The sequence below is a fragment of the Hydra vulgaris genome, chromosome 13 (genome assembly GCF_038396675.1).
Source record: "Hydra vulgaris chromosome 13, alternate assembly HydraT2T_AEP".
Taxonomy (NCBI): Eukaryota; Metazoa; Cnidaria; class Hydrozoa; order Anthoathecata; family Hydridae; genus Hydra; species Hydra vulgaris.
This window is the reverse complement of record NC_088932.1, coordinates 31,043,476-31,062,339: the sequence shown is the minus strand read 5'-3', so window position 1 is coordinate 31,062,339 and position 18,864 is coordinate 31,043,476. Positions and strand designations below refer to the sequence as shown.

Here is an 18,864-nt window from a genome sequence, read left to right as displayed (position 1 = left end):
TGAAGATTATGTTAGATGCTGTATTCCCCTCAGTTGCAGTTCTATACAAGATTTCAGTACAATTCCAACAAGTTCAGCAGAGTGCGAGAGAGTTTTCAGCAAACTGAAACTTGTCAAAACTCGTCCAGCAAATCGGTTGACATTAGAGCATGTTGGGGATTGTATTCTCTTGTCAATGGAACATGAGAAAATATGGAATTTGACGCATTCAGACATAATAAAAAAACTACGCTGATACAAATGAGTTACGCAATATTTTGTATCCATTAAAAACTTTTTTTAGTATAAATATAATTTTCCTTGATCGCGTATTTGTCTCTCGTTAAAAGTACTTCACCGGGCCCTTCTTCTGGAAATTCGTACCTGCTTTTCAGGTGCCACCACGTCCCTGATGGCAGTTATGTAAATATTTATTATATTTTATATTTTATAACAGAATGCTTTTTTAAATTTTAATAAAGAACAAAAGTTTTAAAAAAACAAAAAAATCAGAATTACAGCAAGAACAACACCACAAAAATGCAAAAAAATTTTATTTCTGAAAACGAAGTACACTGTTTATATCACAAAAAGAAAAACTTCAAGTCATTGATTTCCAAAAAAATTTAAATTTACATAATTAATCAACTAATAACATTTACAAAAGAAGAAAATTATTTTCATTTAATGTTCACGTGCTTTCATTTAATGTTCACGTGCTTTCATGAAGTGCGGTTTTTTTTGTATTGTTATAATGAAATTATCATTTGAAAAGTTAGAAAAGGATCAATTTACTTTAATGTTATATAACTTTTTTATAAATGATTTCATCTGAAGAGCTATTTTAGAATTTGTGCACTAGCCAAAACAAAAGCTGTAAATTAATTCGTTGTCTGGGATTTATGGTTATTATTATATTAAAAATAAGATGTTTGACATCATTAAAATTTTCCATAACGCGGAATTTTCATTGAAATCGCATTTCCAGAATGCGGACATTCTTATATGATACGATGGCAATTAATTTTAACACATTATTTGTAACACGTTAATTGCAACACAAATACACAAAAATTCTGTCGAATTGGATGGAAATATTTTGCGAGTAAAATTGCAAATTGGGTGTAAAAGACAGACTCCATTTCATATTGTAGAATTGATGCAAGATATGGCAAAAAGTATAACTGATTTTAAAACTATTTTATAAGAATAAATGTTTCCTTTCCATCTTATCCTCCTTGTGAGACTTATGTGGTATTATGTTTTACCATGATTCGTAGAATAAAATAACTTAATATGATGTTTTTTTATACTTTTTTTTTAACTTAAAATCATATTGTTGTTTATTTCTCTCCTCCGGCGTCTGCCTTGTAGAGATATTAATAATGAATACAGTGGTATTAATTACAAGCTGGTCCACTGTTCCATTACTAAGTCACATATAAAACTCACAAGATTTAAATACTTAATATAAAAAAATGAAGACCTCACAGACACAAATAAGAAGAAACGAAAATGAAATAAAATCAAAAAACAAAACAAAAAAAAACAAACAAGAAAAACATGAAAAGCAAGATTCGTTAATAATCGAAAAAGTTCCAAAAATATTCTGGGCATTTTAGTTTAAAAAAACATTGTTGTTTATATCTATTTTAATTTTGTTATCTTCGCTCCAGATTTTTTCACATTGTAAAAGAAAAAACTCTTTACTGTTTGATATTTTTGAAATTTCGAATTCCACATACAAAATCTTTTTGATTTTGTTTTGGAATTCCTCTAACAAACTCACTCTAGCAAACATCGACTTTTCATGGAACGACCTCATTCTATTACAATATAATTTATATAAAAGTTCGTTAAGAAGTAAATTTTCAATATAAAAACTATTTACAGGTGTTAAAGGAAAAAGTAAAGTTTTGAATGTATTTTTAAGAGGTGGATGATGTGGATAGATTTTTTGAATAAGAGCGAGTGTGTATTTTATGTGTGGTTGTGCTTTTTCACATCTAAACATCATATGGGGAAGGTTTTCCTTTTTTTTCATACATTGAGGGCAGAGATCGTCTGTTCCAAAGCCTCTTTTTTTAAAAATCGAGTTGGTTGGAATTGCAAAGTGTATTAGTTTGTATTTAATTTCGTCTGCTTTATTGTTGATGTTACTTTTGTGGATGTAGTTAAATAATTGGGACCAGTCTTTTGTTGTTATGTTTCTCATGCTATATTTATAGTAGTCTGCCCATCTGTAAAATTTTCCTGTTAGGTTTATTTCTGCATCATTTTTGGAGATAGCGTATACATTTTTTGGTTTGAGGTTTATAAATTTGAGAGAGGGTGAGTTTTTTAGATAAATAGATGTTAGTGCTTTGTTGTGGTAGTACCTTTGGCTTTGAGAACTTATGAGGTGTTTCCATTTCGGCGGTAGTGAATTTATTATTTTTGTTAGAAGGTGTTGCTTTATACCGATGAGTTGACTCTCTAGAAAGCCGCTAGCAAATACTTTTGAAATGTCGCCTATCTTGATTATGCTGTTGTTTGTGGATTCTGGAGATAGTTTGAGAATTTTACGCTCGTGTCTTATATATGGATTGTAGAATATTGGTTGGTTTAGTACTTCCTCGATGGTAAGATTTTTGTGGTTGTTGAATTTTCTATAGAGATGACTCCAGGTTTTTATTGTTTGACGGTAGTAGGGGGGTAGAGTTTTTAATGATTTGGAAGAATGCGTGGTGAGAAATATAAGATTTCCTTGATTTGCATGTCGGTAATTATTAAAAATATGAAGGGCTGAATCTTTCCATGCTCCCTGCTTGTTCTCATCAAAATATTTGGAAATCCAACTTAGTTGGATTGATTGTAATTTTTTTTTCACGTCGATAATGTTTAAACCCCCTTTATTGATAGGGAGTTTGGAAACTTGTTTAGGTGTTTTTATGGAGCTATTATTCCAAAGGAAGTTGTCGATTTTTCGTTCTATTGGTTTTATGTTTTTGTCACATGGTATAGGTAGGGTGAAAGCAAGATGCCATAGGCCGCTTAGTAGTGTTTGGTTGATTATTAGAGCTTTTCCTTTAATCGATAATTTAAATTTTTCCCACTTTTCTATCTTTTTGTCCAATTTTTCTATGCTTTCGTTCCATTGTCGGTTGATATATTGATTAGAATTAGAGAAATTAACACCTAGACTCTTAAGAGTAGTGTCATGCCATACGAAATTTAGAAAAACTGTCTTTTATTATTGATCTGTTTCGAAATTTAGAAAATTGTCTTTTATTATTGATCTGTTTTTTTTTATTATTGATCTGTTTTTAACTTAAAATAAATTTAAAAAAGTGTAATAAATTATTCAAAATGATTTTTTTACCCTGCAACATGATCATAAGTGCTTAATCACCCAAAATCTTGCTTATGGGCATAATATATTATGGGCATAATATCAAAATGTATTTAAAAATTTGATAAATTAAAAGAAAAAGAAAAAATAGTTAAAGCGCATCTTATAAAATGCTTTCAAATTCGGTTTGATTCAAAATATATTTATTGCATACTTCTCCTATTCAGTAAGTTCAAAACTTAAAACATGGCGTTTTGTTATTCATTTAACTCTATGCCGTTCGTTAATATTTAACAGCTCAATCTTATTTTGCTTTAGGTCTGTTTATCAGCATTTCTATGTATTCATATTAATGCTATACTTTATATGTAATAATTTTGTTATCTGGTAAAAAAAATTGTTTAAAGAAGAGCAAAAAAGAGTCCTTAAGAGCAAAAAAAGAAGAAAACCGATATTTTTATTTTAAAACCATGGAGAAATCAAACAAAACTGGACAAATTAATAGCGCAGTTCAAAATAAAATATCTGATTTAGAAAACCGATTAAAAATAAGCGTACAAGAGGCAGAAAAGCACGAACAATTATTAAAAATAACTCTTGAAAAAGCTTGCAAAGTAAGTATTAATATTAAGCGACTGCTCATGTTAAGATAATTTCCCCAGATATATATTTACTTAGTATAAGGTATTGTCTTCGTATAAGTAAAAAGTATTTATATAAAAGGTAAATTGTTAGTTAATTCCCAGGAAGTAAAAAATATTTCATTTTTAAATAAAAAAAAAATTTTTATTAAAATTTGCATTATTTTACCATCTTATTTCCTTTGTTATTATATGTATAAAACTAAATAGAATATTTTAAAATGAAAAAATATTTATTTAAAATACTAGTGATTTTTATTTAATTGTTTTATCTAAGTTTAAAAAAATATCTTAAAATTTTATCTTAGTTTAAAAAAAAAAAAAATTTTGTAACTATTAAACCATTTTTTAATGTCAATTTTTTGTAATGTGAAAATAATTAAATAATTTTATTTAATTTCTATATATAATAGTTATAGTTATATAGTTAATAGTTCTAATTATAAGATAACAGAAAATAATTTTTTACAGCGTTTTAAATCTAATTTAATGTTTTAAAAACAATAAGTTTAGGTAATTACTACTACGTTTTTCTTATCAGAAACTGGCGTTTAAAAATAAAAACGGAAATTGAAATTAAAAAGTGTTTTTAAAATAATTGCAGTTTGAAATCGTTAATACGCGTATTTGTTATGCTGATTTTTAAAACACGTTTGTCAGTGTTAAGTATCGTTCAAAAGTGATCGTGAAAAAAAAAGTTATATATCATGATTTAAAATAAATTAACTTTTTTATAGTTTAAGCTTGGATATTCAGAATAATATGTTCAAGACAGTAAATGTTAATAAATTGTTTTGTGTGACTTTTTACAAAAACATAGAGTATACTAAGCATAAAAACCTTATTGTTGATATTGGATGAAAAAGTGGAAAGTTGCTATTGAAATGTAATCTCATGCACGGGTTTAGTCTTCCGAGTTTGTATTTATTGAACTAGGTTGGTCGTCATGATTAAATCTAATCCTACGCTATGAAAAGATTTTTTACAATAAATAAAAAAACACTTTTTCAAACACTAGTTCATTAATAACATTCCTCTTATCTCGCGCAAAGCACAAATTTTTTTTTGGTGTTGTGCTTTTTAAAAACATTGAAACAACAAATTAAATAATTTCAAGTCAACAAATTTTTTTTGAAATGGACTCTATCAAGAAAAAAATGTCAGTTTTAAAAGAAAAGCTTGAAGCTGCTGAAGAACGTTCTAGGAAATCAGAAGAAGAATTAAATTTCTCGAGTAAAAAAGCAGCCGAGGTTACTACGACTGAAAGTTGTCTTTTTATGCTAATAAAAAATACATTAAAAAAAAGAAAATGTACAATATGATTTTATCGCTTATGATTACTTATTTATTTAAATTACACACACACACACACACACACACACACACACACACACACACACACACACACACACACACACACACACACACACACACACACACACACACACACACACAAAGACCCCTGCTTATGTATAAAATATATACTTCCGATGTTTTTACAATTACAGATTTATTTTATTTGTTATAGTCTGAAGAAGAAGTTGATCGTCTGCAAAAAGAGCTTAATAATTTAGATGATGAACTAGAAAGCTCAGAAAGCAAACTTAATACGCTGATTAAACGCTTACATGAAGCTGAAAAACAAGCTGAAGAAAGTGAGAGGGCAAGACGGGTTCTTGAAAGTCGAGGTCAAACAGATGATGAAAAGTTATCTAAACTACAATCAGAACTTGATGATGTTATGTCAAAAAACACTGATGTTGAAAATCGTTATGAACAAGTAATGTTTTTAATAATTAAAAAAAAAAAATGAAAATATTAAGTTAACACCAAAGTTAATCTTTTTAATTTTCACAATATATTTGATTTCCTAATTCATGCACAGTACTTACTAATTATCACTTTATTCTTCTTACTATTACAAAAATAAATTACAATATATATAAATAAATATATATATATATATATATATATATATATATATATATATATATATAAAATATATATATATATATATACACACTTAAAAATACAACTTGTGACTCTTTTCAGCAATTAGTAAATTTAAATTTTTTTCACTTAAATTTGCAAAGTATCACACTTAAAAATGGTATTACATTTTTGCATTACAGCTTTTTTAATCTTTTTTTTTTGTTACTCTTTATCTTAATGATAAAGAGTACCAAAAAAATGAGTTTATGAGTTTATCTGCAATATTTCCAGTAGTTGGCACCCATAAGGCATTTACATCTATGACATGTTCCTCAACTAGTTTACAAAATGTTAACAGTCTTTTTTGAATTAATGTTTTACATTGCCCAACAAATTTCACATGTTTGTTGCAAGTTAGAGAATCAGTTTTAATAATGACATTACTTAAATTTCATTTCAATGCCATGTTCAAGCCATCAATACATGCATGCAGTTCAGTTACGTTAATATGCATTATGTCAGACATTGTTTGGAGTTATACTGCATCTTCAATTTTTGGGCACCTTGCATTACTAAAACTTGTTTAGCAAACAAGCATGCAAGAAAACAAGTTGAGCGCAGTACTACCAGGGACATGGTGGGAATCAAACTAGGAACTTCTCGCTTATGAGGCGAGCGCTCTATCACTACACTAATGTCTCATTCAAATGGTTGCTTAGATGTCATGAATGTATCATTTATTGATTTTAAAATTGTGGTTTGAGGGGTACATCGTCAATTTTAAAAAAATGTTCTCTACATCTAGAAGTTTCTTAAAAAAAAAAAAAGACTTTTACAAAAAAAGTAGAGTTGTTATCAACTTTAACTAAATTGAATAAAAGTCAATTAGTCAAAAGTTGAAATTAGTCTTTTAAACAGTCGATTGAAGAATAAACTGTAGTAGCAAACTGAGATTATTTTCGGTGCTAGATTTAGGTTAAATCCCTAACATGTAAGTGTATATTGCTGATTTTTTCAGGTGAGAGCTAAGCCAATGACATAAACATGAATTTGCAGATATGCTTATCTGAGGTCTAACACAGAGTCAATGTTATTTTTACTCATGAGTCTCTAATCTTTCATTCCATCATTTATGGCATCTGTATCTCTTGTGGAGGTTTTTACAAATGTGTCAAGTTTGTGATGTTCTAGTACAGGTCTTATCTTCTTTTTATTATCTTGAGTAAGGCACATTAGTGATAGTAAGTCTTTAGCTTTCTTCCTAATATCACTGTTGTGTTTGATGAGTTTATTTAATGATCTTTTTTGATCCATTCATTTATTTTTTTGTTTAAACCTCACAATGTTGATCCGGTACCTTATACTGAGTTATTCAGCTTTTTATAATGGGCTTGTTTTCCCATTCCAAGCTTACAATCTATTTTTTCCCGTTAAAATAAGCATTGTTTGTTCCAACTTTAGTTGTTGAATTGCTGGAAGACAATGACAACTTAATTAAGGATTGCAGAGTTTTGCAACTTCAGTTGTTGAATTGCTGGGAGCTGATGACAACTTAATTAAGGATTTGCAAGTTTCTCACTGCCAATTTTTAGTACCATATTCATCTCATATCTGTTTAAAACTTATATTACCTGTAAAATCGATGCACCAATCAATTACCCATTTGTTGTGTAACTAACTATTTCATTCCAAATTGTACTGCTCAATGTTGCAACATGCAAATCACTTAATAGTTAAACAACAGTAACTTTTTAGCTATGATAGATTGTGAGCAATCAGTAATTAAGTTTTGGGATAAGGTATTGTACAAATGTAAACCTGTCCCATTTAAGATTTTCTGGTTTTGTTATGTGTGTAGCAATCTTTTGCAGCATCAGGCCTTATTTTAAAGCATCACACGGTTCACAGTTTATGTACATGTTTAGCTATTTTTCACACACTATAAGCAAATTCAGTTAAGCAATTTTTTATTACCTTTTGAATTAGTCTAAAGATATTATTTAAACAGTAGGATAAAAGAAGCAATAAATTTTATAAAAACCATTTGAACATTTGAATGACTAGTAAAAAAAAGTTAGTTATAAAAGTTTGAATGACAATTACATTGGATATAAGCGCTATTTACAAATGAAATACTGCAGTTTTTCAAAATGCCTATAGATGCTTTTACTAATAACTTTTATGAATTTTATTATAATTCTTCAAAAATACTCATTTAATAAAGTTTGTAGGCATCTAAAGTAGCTTATTTTTGTAAAAAAAAGTCAACATCGATTCTTTATACCAGAAGGCATTTTGAAAATCAGCTGCAAAATATTTCAGGTAAAATTAGAAATAAAGAAACCCTAACTTTTCTTAAGCTAACAAAGCTAACAAAAGCTAATAGCTTCTTAAGCTATTGAAATATTTAGTAACAAAAAACAAATTAGTTGATCCTTAATGACAAATTATCTTTTGTATACAAAGTAAAAAATTTGTTGTTAATGATTGATTTTTATTTATAACAAAAAACTTTTTATTTATCATTTTGCAAACCCAAGAATATTTATTCAGACAATTTTTATAGCAACAACAACAATAAAAAAAAAATCTTTTTAGTAGTGAAGTATATTAATATATATTTAGCTAATGCTAAATTTTATTTTATATTATTGCTTATGAAAAAAAGTTTTCCAAATAAGGCAACTAAAAGCACAAAGATATATATTTTTTTGTAAATGATACTTACAAACCTAAGATAATATTTGCTTTCACTACCACATTGCTGGTAGAGTAATTAACTAGAATTTTTATTTTTGCAATTAGTTATATTTTTTATTTGTTACTAACTTTTCAAAAATAAAAATCTTTATTAGCTGCAAAGCAACTATTACAAATTAAAGAAATAATAATAATAAAAAATTTATACTATATATAAATTTGTAATATATGCATATATATTTATGCTGTAGCGCATATAGTAAGCCTTCTCAGGCTTGACTAAACTGAAAACTAAAATGCAAACTATAAACTGGAAAGAGAACAACAAAATAAATACAAAACTAAATTAAAAAAAATTTCTTAACCAATGATAAAATAAATAAAAAATTAACCAGAAAAAAATAAAAGCATAAAAGTTTTTATTTTAATTTAAAAGTGTTTCACTACAAAGAATTAAAAAAAAATCAAAATCCAAGCTTAATCACTTGGAAACTTAATTATTTAAAAATTTGAAACTTTCATATTTTCTTATGTCGAAAAAGCATATTAAACATTTAAAAAAAAAATTGTTATAAGGGTGAGAACCTTCGACCATTGCTGATATATCAGTTGCGCCTCATGAATGACACAATTAATTGATTTATGTGCAACAACAACGTGGCAATGTAGGAAAAATTATTAGCTTTAAAATATATTTGTTTTATGCTTTTCTTTTCTCTGGTTTATCCTTTGTTTGTTTTATAGTTTATTAAGTTAGTTTCTCTTTTTAGTTTATGGTTTGTTTATTTTTAATTTTCTCTTTAGATTAGTTGGGTTTTTTCAGTACATTTTGCAAAGCACGTAAATTATCAATATTTTCAAAAAACCTTGGTCAACATGTAAAATAAAAAATTGTATGCGTGGTCATATAAAGTGTGCGACCACACGTTTTTCTTGAAAAGGCTTGATAAAATAGGAAAAAGTTGGTAAATGTATATCTATCGATATAGATTTATTTCTACAGATATACATTTACCAACCTTTTTTTGCCATCCAACAAAAAACAAACCATTCAGTTTTTTCACACACACACAAAAAAAAATTAATGAATAGACTTAATCGCTGCTCCACCCTAAACCCTCTGTTGATGTGACAGTAATTCCCTTATATGTTCTCCCTATTCCAGTTGATGTATGTATTTTTATTAATTTGCAGATTTTATGGGTAATATGCTAAACTGTATTCATTACTAAAGATATTTTGGGTAAAAACTCTACATTTACATTTTTGGACCATGTCTAAAATAGAAATAGACATCATTAGAAAAACTTGCTCAAATATTATAATAACATATTCTATATGAACGATCAAGAGATTTAAATAGAGAGCACAATAAAGAGAGCTAACTTATAGCAGATGGCTAACTATGCAATTGATTAGTTTCTATGGTTTCAATGAAAGGTAAGTAGTAAAAGATAATCCAAAGAGATGAAAATTAGAACACTCAGTAAGAGTGTCACCATTCATCAGAGAATCATTATCAACAATATTGTAAATATTAGCAGTAAACAACTTTTGTTTAGGTTCAAAATTCACCAACCATTGCAAGCTCACAAACAAGAGACCACATTCATATTTAGCTTCCTGTTCTAAGCAATCTAAAGATTTGATAGGCCTTGGTCTTAAGAAGGGTTTTACCAAATTTTAATTGATCTAAAGATTTAATAAGTGTTTTTCGATTTAAAGAAGGGTTTCACCAAATTCACCAACCATTGCAAACTCTAAGTTGTCACAAATGAGAGACTACATTCATAATCTATTCCTTTCATTCCTTCCTGTTCTAAATGATCTATGACTTTTTGTCAAGACTGCATTAGTTATCAGTTATGTCATCAGCAAACACTTTAGAGGTTTTTAAAAGGTTATTAATATAAAGGAGAAACAACACAAAACCAGAAATTACTAAATGAAAGAGACTGATAGACGATTTTAATACTGTTGTTAGAAAGGAATAATTTGATAGTTTTATAGACTTTACCAGATACATCATAAGAAGGGAGTTTATTGAGAAGAGCAGCATGCCAGACTCTATTGAAAAGCTTTGATACACCTAGAGTTTTTGCTTTAACACTTTTATCTAGTGCACAATAAAACTTTTCTGTTTTTTTGCTGACTTATAATAAGTCAGCAGTTGAATAAGAGGGTTTGATTTGAAGTTTGAAGTTGCTCAGAATGATAATACTAAAAGTTTATTATTTAGAGATTCAAAGAGTTTGTTAATAAAGGTAATGAAACTGATAAAGTTAGAAGAGTCAGAGCTGTTTCCAGGTCTTTTAAAAATTGGAACCACAAGTGCTATTTTCCTGCTGGCAGAAAAATAAGTTTCAGCACTTGATAAACAGTTTCGAAAGTATTAAATAAGGGTATTAGAGATTTTTGATGAATGATGTTCAGACCATGAGCTGAAGAAGAGTTTAAGTGAGAAATGATCAAAATGATTTGGATGTTTAACAAGAGATAATACTTGTATCTCTGGAATGACTAGAAGAGTGTGGTAATTAGATTCAAGAAATGAGTTAGAAGAAAAAGCAATTTGATCAGAAAAAGCATCATATTTGCAGTCTTGAGCAGAAGGAGAACACTAAAGAACGAAAAGAAAAGTAATTGTGTGAAATTGATGTGTAAGTATATTCCCAGGCCAAGCATATGACTTTTAGAGTCTTTGCAAATCAAAGATTTGCAAACACTCTAAAATGCAAATGCAAAAAAAATATCTAAAGATGAAATTAGCAACTTTGAAAACTTTGCAAAGAGCAAGTGGGTTTGGTGAATTTTGCAAGAGGTTCAATAAATGAAAAGTTACTTTAAAGACCACAATAGTTTGTAAAAGATATATTGAAACAATTCGATAATAATTTAGTTTTTTGTGTTTATTTTTAGTTGGTATAGTTATGTTTTATGTTATTAAAGAATTGAATAACATTATGAATAACATTATTACACCTTAAACAAAGTTGCCTCAATCCTGAGGTATTCCATTAGAAAGTAATAGTTTCTTGAGATATTTTTACTTCAAAATCAACTATTTTAGGTTTGTTTTTTTTTAGCGATTTTACTATATTTTCAATTTTAAAAAATACTGTTTAACTACACAGTGATCATATATATCTACATATCTGAAAATTAGCACCAATATAGTTTTGAAAACAAGAAATCATAATACATTTATTTTCTATAAAAACAATTGAAAATATGTCAATTAGGGGATTGTACTTCACCTATAGTTAAGTAGAAGAGTTTAAGTGAATTATTTTTCAAACAAAGCATATTTTGGCAGTTGTCAAGACAAAAATAAAGATTAATAGAGGAATAATTAAAAATAAATAAAACAAACAATGCACCTCAACAGTACCTACAATAATAATAATTTAAAAAAAAATAGTTGTTTTATAAACACTAATGTGAACGAATATACAACAAATATATCACCAAACAAAAACTTATAAAACAAAAAATAGATTGCAAAATAAAAAGTATGCAACTTACATTGTTGCATCAGAATGGAAAAAAAACATTAATGCTAATATGTAAACATAGTTTGTGTAGTGATTAAGTAATAAACATCTCGTCAGAGTCGCGTCTATTATTACTGGCGTTTTGATGAGTATCAGCACATAATTTATATTAATATATATATATTTTTTTTATATATTACAATATATCATACATATCATTTTATATCCTTGTTTCGAGCCAGTAAATTTGAATGTTAGATTAAACTCTTCTTGCTCAGAGATTCTTTTGTCATGTTTGTTCCATCCTGCAGAATAAATTGACGGAAACTTCTTGTACCTTGTATAGTCTATGCATTATTTAATTGGAGAGTCAAAGATTTACAAACTGAAATAATATTTTCATCTTTTAAAAATAAAAAGTATCAAATATGTTATAGTTAGACAAATTGATTATTTCTTCATCATTTAGAATTTATAGGTCAATTGGGCGTTAAAAACTAGCACTGGAAACAAGCCTTTTAACTGTCCCACCAATATCATCACATGGTGAAGTTCAATGTGATGTTGCAAAAAAGTTCCTTTGCATTGCATCCCAAAACTTCAGCATAATGGCATAAATTTTAACAATATTTGCAATTTTTGTGCTGGTTAGCACAACTATCAGAAAAATATTAGATTTTTGTGTTATTGGGAAGTATTTCTTGTACTTATTTGGTAGTTTCTTTACTATACAATGAATAAATCCAACACCATGCACTAAGTCATCAAATATAAAACAAAAAAATTTCAAATATTTATCTTGTACTATAGCAATATAACAGTGGAATGTTATGAAGCTTTTCTTAAAGACTTTTAATCAATTCGCCTACTCTATGTGTGTAACTTAGAAGCTCTTCTTTATCTGTTGTACTCCACTGTTTGTATTCAATTGTTTGATCTTTATCAGCTTTGTTAATTTCTTCAAATGATTCTTCATTTTGCAATAGGTTTGCAGTTATATAATTGATAACCTTTTGAATTCTTAAAGCAGCGATTACACGAATCATACATTCCCTTGACTCTCTGCTACAATGTTTTAACTAAGTTCAGGGAAATTTTTCTACAGTTAAACTGTGATACAACATGAGTTCCTTTAAACTGTGAAGCAGCTAACACATATCTTTTGCCTGTTCAATGTCGATTTCTTGCAAAATGTCTATAAATATTTTGTAAATGGATATAAATTAAAAAATTTAAGAAATAATATATTTTAGAAATTGATAAAAAAAATTAAAATTTTAAAAATTAACAACAGATAAATTTACCTTTTATATTAATTTTAAGCCTTTTAAATGGGTCAATGCAATTTTTGGGAGTAAGTAAACCGGTTAAGTTAGAGTTGCTCATGATGTAAACAGATTTTAACATTAGTATTTAATATTGATAGCCCACATCTCCATAATAATAAATTTCTATATCTTTTTGAATAGCTTAATATATCTTTCAATCCTGTTGATTTAGTGTACATAATTTTATGACTTGTTTGATACAATACCAACTGTACACAAAATCTTGTTCATTTTTTTAATTTTTTTACTCAACTTTAAATAAATACAAAATATAGAGTTGTATATACTGTATTTCAAATAGAGAAAACTTTTAAACTAAAATAAACACTAAAAAAAGCTGATTTAATGTAATGCTGCCAAAAGTTTTTTGCCTTTTGCATTATTTTTTGTTTTTTCTTCTTTTTTCTAAAAGTGCAATATGGCATTTTGTCTATTCTTGACTTAACTTGCTGTCAAAATGCTGTTTATAAACATAGTAAGGTTGACTTGTTTATCTACTGTTTATAAGTTAGTAAGAATGTCTTGTTTATATCCTGTTTATAAACATAGTAAGGTTGACTTGTTTATCTACAACAAAGTAAATAATCTTTTCATCACTATTTTCTGAAGTTTCATTTTGTTTTAGATTGTCCTAATAATAAACTTGAAACACAATTTACAGTAACACTTGAAAACAAAAATTTAAATTAGATTATTACTATTGCATTGTATTTTTTTAAACATTTTTATTTTTTTATTGTTGTTGTTGCTGCTGTTATTTTTGTTATTATTATTACGTTATACATTTTTATAATATATATTAATATAAATAAAATTGTTGCTTTTTTTTTCAGATTGCAAAAGAGATAAAAGAGTTAGAAAAAAAAATGGATGAAGAAGACAATAGATGTACTGCAGCTGAAAAGTATATTTTTTATTTTTTTATTTTCATTAGCTAATGTAAATGGTAATACTGCTTTATAGGGCAGGGAAGTTTAAATTTATATCCATAAAAATAAATATATATAATATGAAACATGCAGTTTTATAGCATAACTGTCAGTATTTAACTGTTGTAATTTTTATTATGCAGCCCTTGGAACTAGAAAAAAATAAGGTCAGCAATATTTTGCTGACCTTAACCTGTAAGAGTTTGGCATCAGGTTGCAAAAAAAATTTGACGCAATAGTTTAACCATAAAACATAGAAACGAGGACGACCTAAAACACTTCTAGGTTGGCAGTTAGGTTGGGATTGCCAAGTGCTGACCCTAATTCTAAAGGCTAATTTTGGAATAACCATTTAGAGAAAATTAATACATTACTTAAATGTGTAAATTCTAGAGCCAGAGGAGAAATATTACTACTGAGCTTTTCTGTGCATTTTTTTTATGTTCGAATTTTTTGATTTTAAATGATTTTAAAGTTTTCCTTTTGCAAAGCCAAACATTGATTTAAAAATTAACTTTTTTTTTTTTAACAAGCATTTAGGGACATAAAGCAGTTATTTCCATATTTTTTTACAAAAAAAATTTTTACTGTAGCTTCAAGAAGTTATGTGTTTCAAGTTTAAAAAATGTTAATAGAAAAAATTTAATGAAAAATGAAAAAAAATCCTAGCAATAGAACTCTCTTCCTTTAAGATGGATAAGAGTGCCAAAGCATTGATGTGTGTAGAAAAAACAAGATGAATAAAAGTTTTAGAGCATGAAGGAACAGATACAGTTAAAGGTGACCATGATTAAAGTTAAAGGATTTGACTTTAATGAATGACGAAACAAGCGAGAATGAGTTTTTGATTAGTAATGGAACTAAAGATGATTGGTTTTTTGAGCAGTGACCATGATAGTATTTCTAAAAAAGAGAAAGAAATGTTATCTTACTTCAATGGGAGAGTGGGTCAGGCTTAGCAGGTAGAGCAGGTCCAACTACATTTACGATTAATTTTTGGACCTTGTCTTGAAGAGAAAGAGCTTCATTTGAAGAACCAGAGTAAATAAGACAATACTATACCCAAATATGACAAAATTTTTATCTTTTATTATCTTATTTTTTAAATTATCTCCATTATTATCTTTAAATTTTTGAATATTAATAATATCTTATTATCTTTTAAATTATCTCCATTATTTTCTTATATATTTTGTTAGTTTTGATTTTTGATCTACATATATTTTTAAAGGGTTTAAAAAAAAAAAGTTTGAAAAAAATCTTTGGCTTAAAGCTTTGGTTTAGCTTGTCACTTATTGAAAAGCAAATTAATGTTATATTAACATGACTGTCTTTAAATATTAACAACTTTATCTGTGAAAATATTAATATTGGAGCAATAAAAAGCAGTTTTAAAAATAACAATAATGTTAATAAGTTTTTCATTTAAAATATTTCAAATTTATAATATACCAACTTTAGCTGCCAGTCAGAAACTAACTTTAGCTGCTAGCCAAAAAGTAACATTAGCCAGAATATAACTTTAGCTCCTACTTAAATTTAAATAAAACATCAATTTTGATAGTGAAATAAGATAAATAGACTTACAATAATAAATAAAATGAAAAATTACATTAATGTCTTTAAATGTTTTAGAAAAGTCAAAGAGCTTGAGCGTGAAGTAATTGATGTAGGAAATACTCTGCGCACAATGGAGGTTAATGAGACTCAAGCATCTGAAAGAGAAGATAAGTTTTCAACACGACTTAATGATCTTACGTATAAATATAACGATGTAAGTTTGACCTTAATCTTTTAAATATTTTTCATTTTATATGTAAGTTATCATTTTTTTGAAAAAATAATATTAAATGATTAAGTTGTTTTAATAACTCGATTATTCTATTTATTAAGAAAAAAAATCATAGTAATATTTTAAGTATACTGCATATAATTTTTAGGCTGAACTCAAAGCACAGAAATATGAAGCTCAAGTGAAAACTCTTGAAACAACTTTAGCAAAGTTAGAAGGTATTACTTTTATAATCTTTTTTTTAAAACACAAATATATCAGAAAAATGTAATCTTAATTAAATTATGTAGTTTATTATGATTTATTAGAGACACTTTTGGCACTTTTTGTTATAACTGTGACAACAAGTTACAGTTATAACAATCGGATTATTAATGTAATAATAACAATGTTAATAATTATAATTTATTTATAGAGCAGTTTAAAAATAATTTTTGTGAACATTTAATAAAAAAGTTTAAACCTTGAATAATTTCCAAATAAAAGTTTTCGTTTTTTATTTTAAATATAATATTAAAAGTTTTTTTTATTCTCATTTATAAAAAACCGACAATTTGCCAGGTCAGCATTATTGTATGACCATATAGTAATAGTTTTTGTTTACAACTTTATTTTTTAAAGTGTGTTACCTAAAATGAAAAATAAATTAAAAAAAAACAACAATAAAAAATAGTTTTTCTTGTTATTCTTTTTGGTTCATTTTATAATTAAAATAAATTTGATGAACTACAAAAAATATTTTTGTTCTAGATCAATTAAAAGTTGAGAAAGATATGTACAATCGTGTGAAAAACGATCTCGATCGTTTGTTAGCTGAAATACAACAAATGAATGTCTAGTAATTAAGAAATTAATAGTTCTTTGAAGTTGTAAGTTCATCTAAAAATAACATTTTTTTTTCATTCATATAGAAATTTACATTACATGAATTGGTTTTAAAATTTAAGAGCATACAAAGTACAACACATTAGAACTTTTTTTTGTTTGTTTGGAACAGTCTAGAAAATATTTTCAACTTTGTTAACCGTATAAAAATGTATTTAATTATTGACCGCTGTATATTGGCTGTGGATTGGAAACTAATCACGATATTCTTTTAGTGCTATAACTTTTTATATGTATTTATTGTTGAACTGTCAATATAATTGTATTTAATGCTTTTTTTACTTGAGATTTAAAAAAAAGTTATTTACTTAAATTTGTAGTTTCTGTTTAACTGATTTAAATGCAGATTCACAACTTTTAAATTTTTCTTAATACAAGAATTTCAAATCGTATCTTTTTTTTGTATCAGAAAGGTGTCTCTAACCCTGTATAGATGTATCTATGTTTATAGAGATCGTTACTAAAAATAACTATGCACCTTTTTTTGTAGGGGGTGTAGGGGTACATAGGTACATTTTTACTTTAGAGTGAAAAAGAATCATAGCAATGACGTAATAGTAATAATAAAACTATTCAAATGAGTTCGTTGTTTATTTAAGTAATCTTATAACCTCTAAGATTTTTTAGATAAAGTTTTAGGATCTATTTAATTAAAAAAACGTAATTTGAATCAAACTGCCCCTATCACGGGGTACATTGATACAAGCCAGGGGCACATCAATTCATAGCAAATATTAATGAAAAACCTTAAAAACAAAATAAAATCTGTCTAATTTTATTTACAATCATATTACATTATAACATTATATCAAAATGCAGATGTTGTCAATTATTTAACGAGTATCAGCAAAAATTACTAAAAACTAACTAATCGGACCATGGCCTACTTAAATTACATGGCCTGATTTGTTGCATTTTCCGTAAAAAGTTAAGAGGCCAGTTTTTTCTACGGTTTATATAGCCTAAGAGCTTGAGCTCTTGTTATCAGTAAGAGTTGTGTTTGCACTATAAATATTTTATTCCTGTTCTATTAAACTGGTTAAATAACAGTTAGATTTTCTGTGAGTAATTATTTTATGTGTTGCTGGATTTTTTGCTAACTGATTGCCTGCTTCAGTTTATTCCAATAACACAGAATACTGAAATAGACTTTCAGATAGCTATATCAACACATACCAACATGCTACTAAAAATAACCTTGCATGTTACTAAAACTAACCACAACTCTCAATTGGAAATAATGTTAAAGGTTTGTAATTTTGTATTTATTATAACTGCAACTATTAGGTATAAAACATGGATTTTTCTTTAAAATATTTACATTGCAAAACAATGTTTTGCAATGTACTCTATTATGCTGCATATTTGAAACATGCAACAATTAAAATGCAACAAATCTGGTCATTTATTTACAGTAGGCCAAATAATATCAGGCATACCAGCTGTTTTGGAAGCAACATCAGGCATACCAGCTGTTTTGGAAACAATAGCTGTTAATAAAGTTCTTAATTTTTCATTGTCTAATAAATGCTATCATATTTCTTTAACTAAATGGTTTCACAGTAGTGAAAATTACAAATTAAAAAACTATAATATAATAGAAAAATCATTGAATCTTTATAAAGAAGTTTTTTTTGTTTTTATGATTGTAGAGCTTCAAAAATTTATTCTTATGTTTTGAAATCCTTACCTAAAGTTTACATAACAGGTTTATGTTCGAAAAAACAAATTGATGAGTGTATTACTTAAATGCACTAAACTGAATTTAAAATAAGAGCTGTTGTTACCGATAACCATTCTACCAATGTTTATGCATTTTCATAGTTTTATAAAGCATAGCTAGAAAACTACTT

General features: G+C 27.0%; 1 protein-coding gene across 2 annotated transcripts; it reads left to right on the top strand.

Annotated features, from left to right (window-relative positions):
- The first annotated feature begins 3,647 nt into the window (after positions 1 to 3,647).
- LOC100198498 (tropomyosin-1) lies at positions 3,648 to 17,324 on the top strand. 2 transcript variants are annotated; one of them, XM_065816799.1, is made up of 6 exons: positions 3,648 to 3,924; positions 5,480 to 5,731; positions 14,239 to 14,309; positions 15,970 to 16,108; positions 16,275 to 16,344; positions 16,877 to 17,324. In XM_065816799.1, exons 1-6 carry the CDS (start codon positions 3,781 to 3,783, stop codon positions 16,963 to 16,965), a joined length of 765 nt encoding a protein of 254 aa, XP_065672871.1. In that variant the 5' UTR covers positions 3,648 to 3,780; the 3' UTR covers positions 16,966 to 17,324. The 2 variants fall into 2 exon arrangements, with proteins under 2 accessions (XP_065672871.1, XP_065672872.1); XM_065816800.1 differs by lacking the exon at positions 3,648 to 3,924 and adding an exon at positions 4,539 to 5,201.
- The last annotated feature ends 1,540 nt before the right edge of the window (positions 17,325 to 18,864 follow it).

Excerpts from the sequence above, each read along its gene's own strand:
- LOC100198498 (XM_065816799.1), top strand. The coding sequence starts at position 3,781 with ATGGAGAAATCAAACAAAACTGGACAAATTAATAGCGCAGTTCAAAAT. Across the intron at positions 5,732-14,238 it reads TTGAAAATCGTTATGAACAA|ATTGCAAAAGAGATAAAAGA; the intron begins GTAATGTTTTTA and ends TTTTTTTTTCAG. Across the intron at positions 16,345-16,876 it reads AACTTTAGCAAAGTTAGAAG|ATCAATTAAAAGTTGAGAAA; the intron begins GTATTACTTTTA and ends TTTTTGTTCTAG.